The 14,656-nt window shown below is 39.0% G+C and overlaps 1 protein-coding gene across 2 annotated transcripts in view; it reads right to left on the reverse strand.

The window, feature by feature from the left end:
• Gtf2a1l (general transcription factor IIA subunit 1 like) overlaps nucleotides 1-14,344 on the reverse strand; it is a 52,795-nt gene extending 38,451 nt beyond the window's left edge. Inside the window, exon 1 of one of the 2 annotated variants that reach the window (XM_048352965.1) lies at nucleotides 13,532-14,344. In XM_048352965.1, the coding sequence (XP_048208922.1) occupies nucleotides 13,532-13,538 (7 nt within the window). In that variant the 5' untranslated portion in view covers nucleotides 13,539-14,344. The remainder of the gene's footprint in view (nucleotides 1-13,531) is intronic. The other variant, XM_048352964.1, reaches the window with a different exon arrangement.
• Nucleotides 14,345-14,656: the final 312 nt, after the last annotated feature.

Below are 14,656 nucleotides of genomic sequence, written 5' to 3' on the forward strand. Positions count from 1 at the left end.
TAGTATTAGCTGTCTGTAAAACTTAAATTCAAATCTATGGTCTCAGCTATAATTCCTTCCAATCTCCAGGATCAAATCCATAACTACAAAAAAATGTAATCATCTTATAACGATACATGTTATGTTTGTGCTACTTAGATTGTGTCAGAATTTTTTCTTCCTGCTCCTTTTTAAAAGGGAGATTAACTTAAGGAACCTGGAATAACCTTCTATTTTCAATTTGCCTTATACTCAAAGTAGCCACTAATCATGAACTACCAGGGCACCCTGTCTTAATTCCCAAGTGTAAATAAATTACAAGCCTTAAGACTAGAATAAGCCTGAAGCCTGTCCTACTTGGAAAACACGTGTGGCCAAAAGTTGTTAACCAGCCAAGGAAAGCTGCATCAAAATCAGTTTTCTAGAACAGAAATCAAGGACATAAACTTTGCCCTTCCACTAGGTATATATCATAGAGACGAAAATAACACCCTAAAATATTTCCTGGTTAAAAAAAACCATAGCAAGACATAAAATCTACTAGATGTCTACACAAATTAAACATTGCTTCTATTGACAGAGCAGGAAACATATGAAGTAATGCAGTTCTTTAAGTCTGTGTAAAATGTGCTCCACTCAGATTTTCAATCCCAAATGCTGTGTGTGACAATACTGATGGAGTGAAAGGTCCCCTGGTAGAAAGATGGCTAAGTAAGAATTTAGTGGAGTTGCTCTTACTTCAAATTGCTTAATCAGGCCAAAATGAAAATTCTCCCATTTCAGGATAGATTTTTTCATGCCATAAAATACTCTCACTCTAAAAAACAGCTAAGTTTTAAACTAATCCTTTTAAAGATCCAGAGTAAGCCTATGAATAGGCCAATCAGCAGCATTTAAATAATATGTTACTCACAAGCATATCCATTAAGACTAAGTGGCCCTAGATGAGTTGCTTCTTCTAAAACAGTTTACTCTGATAAAGGCATTCTAAATTGATGCTTCAGTGTTAATCCCAGCTAGTGTGATCACACTTAAAGCTAGAGAAAAAAAACTCCCTAGGATAAAAACATCTTTAAGATCCGCCCTCAGAGTGTATAGCAGCAGCAGTCAAAAAGAATCCATTAGAACACAATTTTTCAAAAGCAAAATAGGTATCGAACGTACTTTTTCTTGTAGGACCAGAGTTAAGACATTCTATTGCTTTCCCTATCTCTTCTCTATATTAAAAACTATATATAGTATTGACATCCATCTTAGCTCCTCTAAAAGAAGACACAATTTCCTTGGAGTTCACAATCAATCAGGTAAATTTATATACTATGTAAGCTTATAGACAGGCATGAGCATTTTACATGTCATAAAACACATCAGAAAATAGATACATTAAAACAGCATATCTCTAAAAATGGAATCATTTATGCTTCCTACATATATGTGAAAAAATTTAAAGCAGCTTTCTAGACAAGCACATTGTCCTGAAAATATGAGTCTGGTGATAATTCTTTAATTCAGATTTTTTAAGACTGGGGAAGGTTTCACAAGTGCCTTGTAGTTTGTACATCCTCACTGTGTGGTTGAGGTAACTTTGGGGCATGCGAGGGTAAAGTTTGTGAGTTGTACAACTAAGCAATAAGTGTTAAAGGATGGGAAAGAGAAGGCATAATTAGGGCAACACTAAACATATGTTCTAGGGTAACAATTACCCATTATTTCAGGTTAGTAAATAATATAGTTTGAATCAACAATGCTCATACTAAAATTAATCATTAGAATTGGGGCTGGCTGTGATAGGCCACCCGTGTAATCCCAGCTTTGAAGAGACTGAGGCAAGAGGATTACAAGTTCAAAGCCAGCTACACTGTACCTGAGGCTACTTTGTGTGACTCCGTCTCAAAACAATATAAAGAATTAGAGTAAAAGTGAGCTTGGGCATTTTCTAACCACACTGGAAATGAACAGGGTTGAGGTGATTTCCACCTCTAAGACACCCTAAAAACCTTAACCCAACATCCTCACCCTGGGTAGGGAGGACTCGTGTTCTTACTACAAGACCAGGCCCAACTTCCTGCCCTCATGAGCTTGTCCAACAGAGAGGGGAGACAAAAAAAGTCTTCTAAACCCTGTTATGTGCCACACAGGGTTAAAGGGTATGTGGGGTTCAAATGCTTGTGAGCCCGGAGTCCCAGTTGCACCCTGTTCCCTGTGATTGCGGTCCGCCTTACCACGGGATTGAAGTAGGCCATGACAGCGACTTCAGCCTTTCACGCCTGCGCAGTACGCAGTGGGCGGCGTGGATCTCCCGAGTGCTTTTTGAACGGCGCCCATGTTGCCCTAGCAACCACCTGGACGCCAGAGGGCGGGTGAGGAAGAGGGAGGTCAATGAATTGGGCGGGGTTAACTAAGGGCATGGGTGAGGGTAGAAGAGAGGGTGGCTGGCCTGAGAAGCATGCCTGCCAAAATGGAGTGAGGCATAAGAAGCTTCTAGCCTTTCCCTGGTCAGGCAGGGCAAGGGCTTCTGTTTCCTTAACCCGTGAATTGAAAGACTAAGCAAACAGGGAGAGACAATGCAGAGAGGCCCCAGCTCAACAGCAGCTTTGAAGGATGCAAGAAGAACGGGAGCAGATGAGTGGTTTCTGCCTTTACCAATTCTCATTCTTGCTCCTGAACCCCACTCGCAGATGAACTCCTTATTGTTATATAAAAATATAACAAGAGTCAAACTCTTCTAAGACTCTTAAAGTGTGGGCAGCCGCAGCCAACACAGCTTCTCCTAAGGATCCTATTAAAAATGCAAACGAGAGTGGAAAAGAGTTAAATGTGGAGGGGAGAGGGGAGGAAGGGAGATATAAGCCACATTACATGCATGTATGAAAATGATACCCTAAATCTCCTTTCTACAACTAAATACATGATTTTAAAATGTATATGATCAAGCTGGATGACCTTGGCTTATAATCCTAGCTACTCAAGAGACTGAGATCTGAGGATTCTGGTTTGCAGTTAGCATGGGCAGGAAAGACCATGAGACTCTTGTTGACAATTAAGCAACAAAAAGCAGGAAAGGCAGGTGTGGCTCAAGTGGTAGGCAGAGTGTCAGCCTTGAGCAAAAAAGCTAAAGGACATGGCCCAGGCCCTGAGTTCAAGCCCCAGCAGAGACACACACACACAGTGTGTAAATGATCAAGCTTCCACATACACACTTAGTGAATCAGAACCTCAGAAGAAGAATGTAATAATCAATGACCTCAACATGCCCTCCAGGTGATTCTTTGTGCTAAGACAAAGATTCTCAATTTGGGGTGTAATTTAAATATATATATTAAAATTGTCTGTTTTTTTCTTAATTAAATTTAATTTTTTATGATCTTTAAATAGTCATGGTGTCTTGAAGGGCTTTTAAAATAGTATGCATCCTACTCCAAAGAACCTTATTCTAAACTTCAGCAAATGTGGGAGAACCACTGTTTAAATAAAGCCAGTTTGCCAATCCCTTTCAGGCTCATTTTCCTCTGCACTCCAATGTCACCATCTTTGTACCTGCAATGACTTTTCTCTCTGTCCTAAAAGATAGAGCCTGAAGGGGTAGAGCATACCTAGGGAAGGCTGAGACAAATATAAATCCAGGTAGATTGGTGGGATAGAAAAGGAACATAGTTTTCTTCAGCCTTTCTAAGAGTTGACCCATTGAGAAAGTTATTTGGTCGTTTAAAGTTTTAAAATTGGCTACTTATTTATTTTTGTTTATCAGTGCAGTAGAGCTATTATATTCTACCACTCTGTATTTGCTTGCCTAGATCAGGTACCTTGTGGCTTCTAAGTTTCAAGCAGCTGATTCATATAGTGTTCTTTAAAAGACTATCCTAGATTGAAAACTATTGGAAATTTCTTTTTCAGGAATCCAAGAAGTTTGTATGGTAATTTTTAATGGGTATGTCTCTCCACCTGGCAATTTACTACCAGAAGTATTCCAAGTGACTTATCTTTCACCTAAAATAGAAAGCTGTAAGCAAGCATTGATTCCCTCTAATATTATAAAACTCCAATTGAATTATTCAAGCTGGGAAATAAGAAAACTGAAAAGCCACTTGTTTTCCACCTTTTTCATAGCAAGGTTTTAAATTTTTATTCCTAAATGCATAGGATTAGTAATCACCTAACATTTTGTGGCAGTATATTGCTGTGTTGTACTTTATTATACATTATACCTTTCTCAAGGCTAAGCTGTAGCACGCATGCATTTTTGAAATTATATTTGGACCTTGATAGACGTAAAAAGTGTGAGTAATGACTGGATTGTTATGGCTTAGTTAGTGTGCTTAGTATACTCAGGTTACAGGAAAGTCATGCAATGTCAGCAAAGAAATTTCAGCTGCTTTCTGTTTTCCCCTTGGGGGTCTGTCTGAATGGTCACTGGTAGGTTTGCCTGTCATTTCTTCTCAATAATAGACAATGACTACTAAAGGAAACATTTTGTAATCCAAATTCTAGGCTTAGACATCTCTTTTACTAACCTTTTGCTGTTATTATAAAGGTGATGTACAGAAAGGTTACAGTTATATAAATCAGGTAAGGAGTGCATTTCTTTTTGGACAGTGTCACCCTTTTCCTGACACTCTCTCGGGTTTTTTAAATATCTTAAAGTGTAGTGATTTCATATCAAAAACACATGTATTAAAGTCTTGGTGCCAATGTTATTTTGTTTTGTTTTTTTGCCAGTCCTGGGGCTTGAACTCAGGGCCTGAGCACTGTCCCTGGCTTCTTTTTGCTCAAGGCTAGCACTCTACCACTTGAGCCACAGCACCACTTCCGGCTTTTTCTATATATGTGGTGCTGAGGAATTGAACCCAGGGTTTCATGTATGCGAGCACTTTACCACTAGGCCATCCCCCAATGTTGCAGTATTCAGAGGTAGAGGAATCTAGGAGGTGATTTAGATTATGAAGGTTCTAATCTCATCAAAGACTCCATTGATGAATTCACAGCTTAATTTATATTACATTTGGAGGTGGGGGAAGCTATGATGTGGGGTTAAGTTGGACACAGTTGACCATGGGAGGCAAGCCTTTGAGGAACACATTTGGTCCCTGCTCTCCCTCCCCCGCTTCCCATGTGCTTTCTGGCCACCACAAGGTGAGCAGCTTTGTTCTGCCATGTTCTTCCCCCATGATGCTCTACCTCCCCACAGGCCTACAGTGATGCAGCCAAGGACCAGAGACCAAAACCTCTGGCACTGTGAGCCAAAATAAACTAATCCTCCTTTAAATTAATGCTCCTATTTTATCACAAGAGAATCCTAACACATAGGAGGATTGGTTGGATATCTGTTTCAAACCTCTAGTAGTCACTTTCCAAGATGCCCCCAGTTCATCCTGGATGCCTACTACTCACAACCTGGTACCCACACACACACTGTTCTATGGTTTGTCTGGGTGAATGGTAGAATGAAGTAGAAGAAACCTTTTCCACTTCCAAGATTGTTACAAATTGTTGTGAGCTGTCTCTTTTTGCTCAGGTATCTTACCTTGGAAGAAGCCAACTCCTTGGGGAAAAGCAGGCCACAAGAACCAACCACCAAAACCAGAGTATACTGAAAGACTGAAGAAAGAGGTAGGCAAATCCAAGACTGTACAGAGAGCAGTTTAGGAAAAACTTGGGGGGGAGGGGATGAGTGACAGGTAGAAGAGAAAAAGATGCCCACAGACCATGGTGGAAGAAAGGAATCTAGAAGTACAGCTAGACAAAAGTGGGCCAGGGCCAGCTAGAATATAATGGGCTTTCTCAAATCGGCATGTCATATATCAGTTAAGAAATATGAGTAAGCCTGATATTGGGCAGCTCTCCCATTTGACTTTCAGCTTAAACACATTCTCACAAGAGACCTGAAACCCAACCCTAGAGTCCGAACCAACACCACCCCCCACCCCCAAAGCATCTCCCGGATTTCTGTCCTCAGATATTGTTAGACGTAATGTCCTAGCAGATCACAAAAGCTCAATAGCTATGTACATATGAACATATAGATGATGCTAAATGAAATGAACTCCAAGTTATGGAAATAAGTGGTTACGATTGTCGTTATTTTCAATGTACCTTGTGAAATTATGCCATTTTCTTTTGCCTTTCTTCCTCAGGGTTTTACCCCTGATGTCACTGTTACTGATTTTGGTACCATGGGTATTGTATATACGTTTATTGGACCTAGAGAAGGGAAGGGGAACATCAAAATGGAAAGCCAAAGCGTAAAAGGCGAACCAGTGTAACAGCAATACTTAAAAAACTATATGCTGTAATCCAACTGTTAAACTTATGAGGGGGGATAGGATGGAGGGAAGGAGGGAATAAAAAGATGGAGGAGGTAACAAGTTTGATAAGAAATGTACTCACTGCCTTACATATGAAACTGTACATCACTTTGACAGTAAATAATTTTAAAGAAATAAGTATTTATTATTTAAAGTGGGTAAATATTGAGGTACTTGTTCTGTTATGGGTCTGTACAACAGGAAGCTTGTTTTCCCTCATTGTAATCTCAGCATTTAAAGTTTCTTGAGTACTCTCCGTCATTGGTAACTGGGGTATTTTAAAAGGAGATAAAGGAATCTTTATAGACTGATAGCTTTGACCCAAGAATCATGAAATAAGCAGACTGTTATAGTCCTGTAATAGTAACATTTCTTTAGTCTTTTTTTTCAAACTCAAGAGAGAAGTGTGTTGTATACACAAAGCACTTTTGATAGTAAAATTGAAATTTCAAGATCCCCAAACCTCAGTGAGGCCATTTTATAAATGGCTATTTTTATGTTAGTAAATAGAGAATTGTTTTTTTTAAAAAAAAAGGAATGCTGAGTTTTAGTCCTTCTTTGAGTACTAGCTTTGAAATTACACCTGCACAAAAGCAAAAATCTCTTCCCTTTGCAGATCAGAACATCAGATTTTCACTTACCCCTGGTTTGTTTAGAGACCAAAATCTATCCTTAATACATTATGGGTAATCAAGACCAGCTTTTGGAACAATCTTAATAATCAGATTAATAATAATCTTAATAATCAAATTAGTTCCTTTAAATTCTGTATGTTGTCATTATTTTTGCCTGGAACTTCCTCTGGTATTATTTCAGAAAGTAAAGAGATAATTGTACTTTGTTTATTATGTGAAAATGCAATGCCTAAAAAATCCTTTTCTTAGATAAGAAAGTAAGAAATAAATAAATGTTAGGGGCAGCCCATTATCTTTTACATATTAAATTGTAATTGAAATACAGGGTGTTTCAGTAACTGTATAGACTCTAAGTAATAAATTTATCTGTAATGAAAAATTTAGTCTTTGGGCATTAGGCTTAAAGCAGAAAATATTCATAATTAGTTTCTGAGCATTCTGTAACCCATGCATAAAACCCAGCAATATTATGTTTCTCTGCCTGTATTTCATCCCTCACATCTTCCAGGAATTGACAGTCCAGATAACCTGTAACTTGGGCATGGTTACAATGTTGGCAGTTGTGGTTTATTTATATTCCGTGCCTTTGTAATGTTGTTCATGTTCATGTTCTAATACAACTCCAAATCAACTTACATTGTTTGCACATCAGATACTGTTGCATCATCATGCATCCTTCCCCAAACCCCAGGAGGATTCCAGTTGAAGTGACATATGACATAATGTTATGATCAAATGATGACCTTATCATACAATGGAGCACTGTTGTTCTATGTGTTCTTGTCTGTGTTGAAATGCCTTAATAATCAAATGTATTGAATACACTTCAATGTAAGATTCAAGTGTATATGTCATGTAGGTTAGTGATAATTATTAATTCAGGGAAAACATACAAGATGACATCAAACACAATTTTCCTCATCACTACTGTTTTTTTTTTTAATGTTCTCAGTGGAGGTCTTGATAAGCATTTAGTAGTTAAAGCATTTTCATTGCTGTAATCATAATATGCATAATTATATATAAACACAGAGTATTAGCAAGAATAATGTTTATTGTCTCTGGTTAATTCTCCAACCAGAATCTCCACTTGGAAAAGACAAGAGTGAAGACCAGTAATAGGAGCTTAAAGCTACATGCTACAGAGAACCAATCAGCTTTGTTCTTGCTGTGCTTCTGTTCCTTAATAATTTATCTCACTTTTTATGAGTAAAAAACAGAAGGAATGACACTGCCTCATTTGTAAGGAAATGGAAGCACTTGGAAAAAAAATCATAACTAAGTGAAGCGACCCAGACCCAAAGAAACATAAGCCCTATGGTGTCCCTCATAGGGAATAGCGAGTACAGGAATAGGCTAGTCATGGTAGAAGACCAAAATACCCCAATAGCTACACCCATATGACCACATAAGAAGATGCCAAGTGAAATGAACTCCATGAATGGGACAATGTCATTCTTTTTGATAGAGGCATAAAATTCCAATATAGGTATAATCCTATATTGTTAGACTCGCATGCACGGATTAGTATGTATGTATGTATGTATGTATGTATGTATTTATTTATTTATTTATTTATTTATTTATTGCTAGTCCTGGGCCTTGGACTCAGGGCCTGAGCACTGTCCCTGGCTTCTTTTTGCTCAAGGCTAGCACTCTGCCACTTGAGCCACAGCACTACTTTTGGCCGTTTTCTATGTACGTGGTGCTGGGGAATTGAACCAGGGCTTCATGTATACGAGGCAAGCACTTTTGCCACTAGGCCATATTCCCAGCCCCCGGAATTAATTTTTTTTAATTTTTTAATTGCTATTGTAGTTTAAACATTTTACATAATAAGACATTTTTGGTTTTAGTGTGTGTTGTTACTAAGAGAGCTATTCACCATCCCAAATCAACCATGAATAAAATTAGATTAAAGAGAGGGGGAGAGAGAGGAATTTCTAATACTTACATAAATCTTTATTGAAAATGTTTTCCATTTGCAATTACATTCATCCTTACATAGACAGGTGAAGAAACTAAATGCCTAGGATTATTTCCCATAGTCTGCTATAGCTAAACAATAGTTACAAAAGAGCACTAGCAAGGGACAGATGAGAAATAGCACTTGGTGTTACAGTGTGGATGGGAAATGTCCCCACAGGCTCATGTGATGATGTCCCTGCAGGCAGCATTCCCTTAGAAAGCTCTTGAAACTTTAGAAAGTGAAGCCTAGTTAGAAGAAATAGGTGGTGAGTTTGGGGCCTCTATCTTCTGAGAACCTTCCCTGGCTCTCTCTGCCTCCTGTCTTCAGCAAGGTAAAGAAGTGTTGCCATACCCTCCCAATGTAGTGATGCCGGCCCAAGAGTATAGAGGGCATGGGCAGCCACAAACTGAATCCGCTGAAACCCTCATCCAATATGAACAATTCCTTTCCTAAGATGTTTCTATCAGGTATTTGATCATTGCCACAAAAGAGACTAATATACTTACCTTATCAAATTTGGTGTATTGGATAACAAAAGATGGTCCCTGGCTTATCACAGGGGGCCTAAAAAGCTAAACGTGCTTCCTCTCCTCTACGTGCTTCCTCTCCTCTTCCAGTATCTTGCAAAGCAAGAGGAAACTTTGTTTTCATCTTGCAACCCCTTAAAAATATATGTGAGGATGTTTACTAAGGGAAAATGTATTTGTAACTGTAGTGTGACAGAGTTTAAAATTCTTGAAGACTATGGCTGTGTATTATTCATCCTTATCTGTCCCCTGGGTTTCTAGCATAGCACTTCATATGTAGAAAATACTCATTATATGTTATTGATTTGAATTTATAGTTACACTGTTACAAAAATGGAAATCATAGTGTATGTGGAAGGGAAAACTGGGAACTAAAATGTAATTCTCCATGGGAAATGTAGTTCCTTGATCTAAATTCATCCTATCTTTCATTAATGTATTTTATTTAATACATAGGTCATGAGCTCTGATCAAGGGATCAACCCTAACATTCAGCCTTACACTACCTGTCTATTTGTACCTGGGCTTCATCAAGTCACTAAGGCAAAATCACAGACTGGGTAAGTGAAAGAAAAATACATAAGTAAGAACAATGTTATGACAGTATGACTATTTATGAGGAGCACCTAACATAAATGGGAGGCCCACACAAGGTTTTGTAGAGCAGAACCCCAAATCTGTGAGTATAAGAGACCAGCAATGGGAGGGGGAAACTGGCATCAGGTAAACACTAGAGTACCCCAAGCCCACAGCTTGAGAACATGGTGGGTTGGAGGAATGAGAGCAAGGAGTTCCATTTGGCCAGAGGATAGCAAACAAAGCAAGTAACACACACACTAAGGCTGGCCAGTAAGAAAACATCATCGTGTTTGCCCCACACCCACTGCAATATGGAGGATGGCTCAGAGGATGACCACAATGAAGACATTTAACTGTGTCTGTAGGGCGGAATACACAGCTCTATTTGGAAAGCCTGCAGCAGAGACAAAAGACCTCATGACCTAAGTGACTGGTATCAATCATATGAAGCCAAAAGAAGAAGAAGGAGAAGGAGAAGGAGAAGGAGAAGGAGAAGGAGAAGGAGAAGGAGAAGGAGAAGGAGAAGGAGAAGGAGAAGGAGAAGGAGAAGGAGAAGGAGAAGGAGAAGGAGAAGAAGAAGAAGAAGAAGAAGAAGAAGAAGAAGAAGAAGAAGAAGAAGAAGAAGAAGAAGAAGAAGAAGAAGAAGAAGAAAAGAGGAGGAGGAAGAAGAGGAGGAGGAGGAGGAGGAGGAGGAGGAGGAGGAGGAGGAGGAGGAGGAGGAGGAGGAGGAGGAGGAGGAGGAGGAGGAGGAGGAGATGGAGATACAGGAGGAAGGAGCAAGAACATCCATGGATGGAGGAAACAGGCAATAAAAAAGTCAGCTACAAAACTCATCTAGTTCACAATTTTACCCAAGGCCATCTCTGGTCCCAGAGCAAGTTTAATATAGAATTTGTCCTTTTCCACAATGAGTACTTAGCAAAGCCTTTGAAAAATGTTTCAGAATATCTCAAAATTATCCACTGGAGAGGCAGGCTCTTGGCATTTAACAATGCCACTGTTCGGAGATGCTCTTTCCTCGTCCTTTTCATGGTGCTTGAGGACCTTTGGGTGGGATTCTCTCTGAACAGTGTGAAAATATCAAAATAAAACTCTACAGAAAAGGATAAGCACAGCAGCTAAGCTCGTCCTCCTCTCTCTACTCCCCCCCCCAACCTCTCACAGGTCTGCAGCAGCTCGCACAGATAAAAGGCAGTAAAGAAGACTGATATCTAGAGTGTTCACAATGGGTTTCCCAAATCAGAGATCCCTGAGCCATTTATTCCCTGTTAGGGGGATGGATAATCTCAGTTGGAAAAAAGAAATCACAAAAATGCCCATGTGTATGCAGATCTATGTAGTTGATATTCAAGCATTCATTCCAGCAAAAAAAAGTATATATTGAAAGTGATGAGCAAAGTTTTCAAGAACAGAAAATTAAAGTCAGACAGTCATAAAGTGTTCTTTTAGAAATCAGTGAAAAATCTCTGGATCTACCTTTGAAAGGGAACTAATAAATGATAATCCCTTGGATGTTCAGGCATCCATACATATGTAGGAATGCAGTTGGCCTTCTTCCTCATCTGTGGAGAGCTCGCCTCTGAGTCAGCCCCTCTGCCAGCGGCCCTGACCCCATCTCCTCTTGTCTACTCACAGACATAGCCCGGGAAATTGCCTCTCTTTCCTTTGCATCATTAACTTTCTTCCCACCAAAGGCTCACCTCACATGCATCCATCATCCTCTCTGTGGTGCACCAGAGCTGAAGGTATAGAACTGAAACCCAATAATAAAGCAAGGGAAAGTCAGTCCACAGGTAATCGGCCAATGATCATCACTGCTGTCAGTTCTAAGCAATGTCTACAATAAGTGCTCCCCACCTCTCATCTATTTCTTTATATATACTTGCTATAATAATTACTGAAAGATCCAAGTCAGTGTATTCTAATTCTCCAGTATTGAATAAACATTGTATTACATGAATGTTAACTTGGTTATCCTGTTAGACCCCTAATATGTGGACTCAAGAACATGGTACAGCTCAGGAAGCTATAACAGTCCAGACTTGTTCAAACTTGTTTCATATGCAGTTGGTGTTGACTTCCCTTTTGGCCCTACAGATTCTTGGATTTAAGCCATGTGATTTACCATAAACCATGATTGTAAAGGTGAAGAGATAACTTAGTTTACTTTGATTCTGTCATTCTGTGTGACCGTGTGCAATTTTTATTTGTGCTTTTAAATTGAAAAGAATGAAATGGGGTGTGAATTGAAAGCTATAATATTTTTGTTTGGTTTGATCCCTTTATACTGCATTCAGGTAATACACACACACATACACAGAGAGAGAGAGAGAGAGAAGAGAGAGTCACAGAATGAGGCTCTGATTCTGAACTAAGGGCTTCATTCTCTCACTCAGCTTTTTCATTCATGGCACTTTATCACTTGAACCATGCTTCCAGCCTAGTTTTTCGCTGATTAACTAGAGATAGAGTCTCACAGAATTTCTTTTTCTGCCTAGGCTGGCTTGGAAACATAATACTTCCAATCTCAGCTTGTTAAGTAGCTAAGAGTACAGGCATAAACCATGGACATTCCACTAGAGGAACAATGTTGTTGTTTTTTAATTGAAGTCTATTTTTCTACTGTAATTGTGAATTTTCTTAATTGGTAGATTTTAAATGATTCTATATCCAAAATTTGTTGTATGAGTGACACATATAATGTTGTGCTACCTACTTGGAGTGTCCTCACCCCCTTCAATAATGACTCTACACTTTCTCAGACCCCAGCTGCAAGGTATTGACTTCATCTATTGACTGGAAAATACATATACATTTAAGTTTTAATAGCTTGGAGTTTGACAGATGCTTTGAGAGGAAGACTGCATTTTCAGCCACTTCTCTGAAGACATAAGATAGAGAGCTCAAAGAACAACAGGACCATGCCCTGTCAGCCTCTGGCTAATCCCCCCATCTTACACTGCCATGTTGCATAGCATTTCTTGCTAGAACCCCACTTTAATTTGGGTTTACTTTCCATGAGTTCTGCCTCCATCCTAAGTGAGCAACTAAGCTGGGAGTGTAGCTTCATGACAGACCCCTTGCCTAGCATGCATTAAGCCCTGGGTTCAATCCCCAGCACTGCTAATTGAGCAACTTCAATCACTGTGGATTCACTGTGGAATCATTTTCATTCACTGTGTGGTCAATGTAATTTGTCTATTGGTGTGTGCCCTACAAAATTTAAACATTGTGAAACTAAAAAGAAAAAAACAAACAAAAACATTGACCCTGTATGCAAATAATCCAGGTAATTCATGAAATCCTAATTTGGTAATTTCCTTAGTTCAATCTTCTTTTATAAGAAAAACAACAAATCAAGAAAATAAGCCAGGTGCTGGTGGCTCGTGCCTGTAACCCTAATTTCCCAGGAGACGGAGATCTGGAGGATCAAAGTATGAGGCCACCATGAGCTAAGCATAAAAGTGCAAGGGACTCCATCTCCAAAGTAACCAGCAAAAATCCAAGCTGAAGGTTTAGTTTAAGTAGCAGAACACTGACCTAGCATCTATGCAGTCCTGTGTTCAAACTCCAGTAGTAGGGGTGGAGGAAAAGAAAGAAAAATATTACATTACTAATGAATATCATATTAGTTATATGATTAGAAGTTACTTAAATTATACTTTTTGCAAATAATGTTATTATATTACATAATTTTATTATATTAAAATTCACTTAGGAGCTGCTGGACAATTATTGACATAAAATATTACCATAGCAAACTGTAATAAAGAACCAAAATTCAAATGGGTAGATATAAAAAAAAAACTGTAAATTGTATTTGTGCTTTAAAAATCCTGTGGGAACGTGTATGCATTCTCAAGATTGCTTCATAATTACTTTGAATTTAAGAGCAAACTCAAAAATTATCACACTAACATGACATGACATTGACCCAGTGAAGCTCAATCAGGAAAATAAAAATTTAACAAAATAAGAACTGATTGAAGCAGTAGGTAAATTTGTTCTGAAATGTGTCATGACTGCAACAGCAAGCTAAAATTGTGAAGAAACACAAGCTGCCACAGCCAGACTATTCATGCTAGAGATGGCAATTGGTTTTGTTAACACAGACTAAAAGAAATCGTTTTCTATAAGCAAAAACTATAGGAAGAGAAAAAATATTGTACACCTGCCCATCCCTGTATTTTATGCCTGCCCATCCCTGTATAAAGCATAATAAAAATGAAGAAGAAAGAACTACAGAATCAAAGACCAAGACTTAGGTTTTAAGAAATCTGATGCTGGTGGCTCACACCTGTAATCCTAGCTACTCAGGAGGCTGAGAACTGAGGATCGTCATTTGAAGCCAGCCCTGGCAGCCTCTTCTCTCCAATTAACCACCCAAATGCCAGAAGTAGAGCTGTGGCACAAGTGATATCCTTACGCAAAAAAAAAAGCTCAGAAACAACACATAGGCCTTGAGTTCAAGCCCCAGGACTGGGACACGAACACACATACACAAACACACACACACACACACACACACACACACACACACACCTCATCACCAATGAGTTGTGTTTATAATACTAGCTACTCAGAAGGCTGAGATCTGAAGCATCAGAGTTCAAATCCAGCCATGCAGAAAAGTTCACAAGACTTCATCTGCAATAACCAGCCTCA

This window comes from Perognathus longimembris, chromosome 8, assembly GCF_023159225.1.
Source record: "Perognathus longimembris pacificus isolate PPM17 chromosome 8, ASM2315922v1, whole genome shotgun sequence".
Taxonomy (NCBI): domain Eukaryota; kingdom Metazoa; phylum Chordata; class Mammalia; order Rodentia; family Heteromyidae; genus Perognathus; species Perognathus longimembris.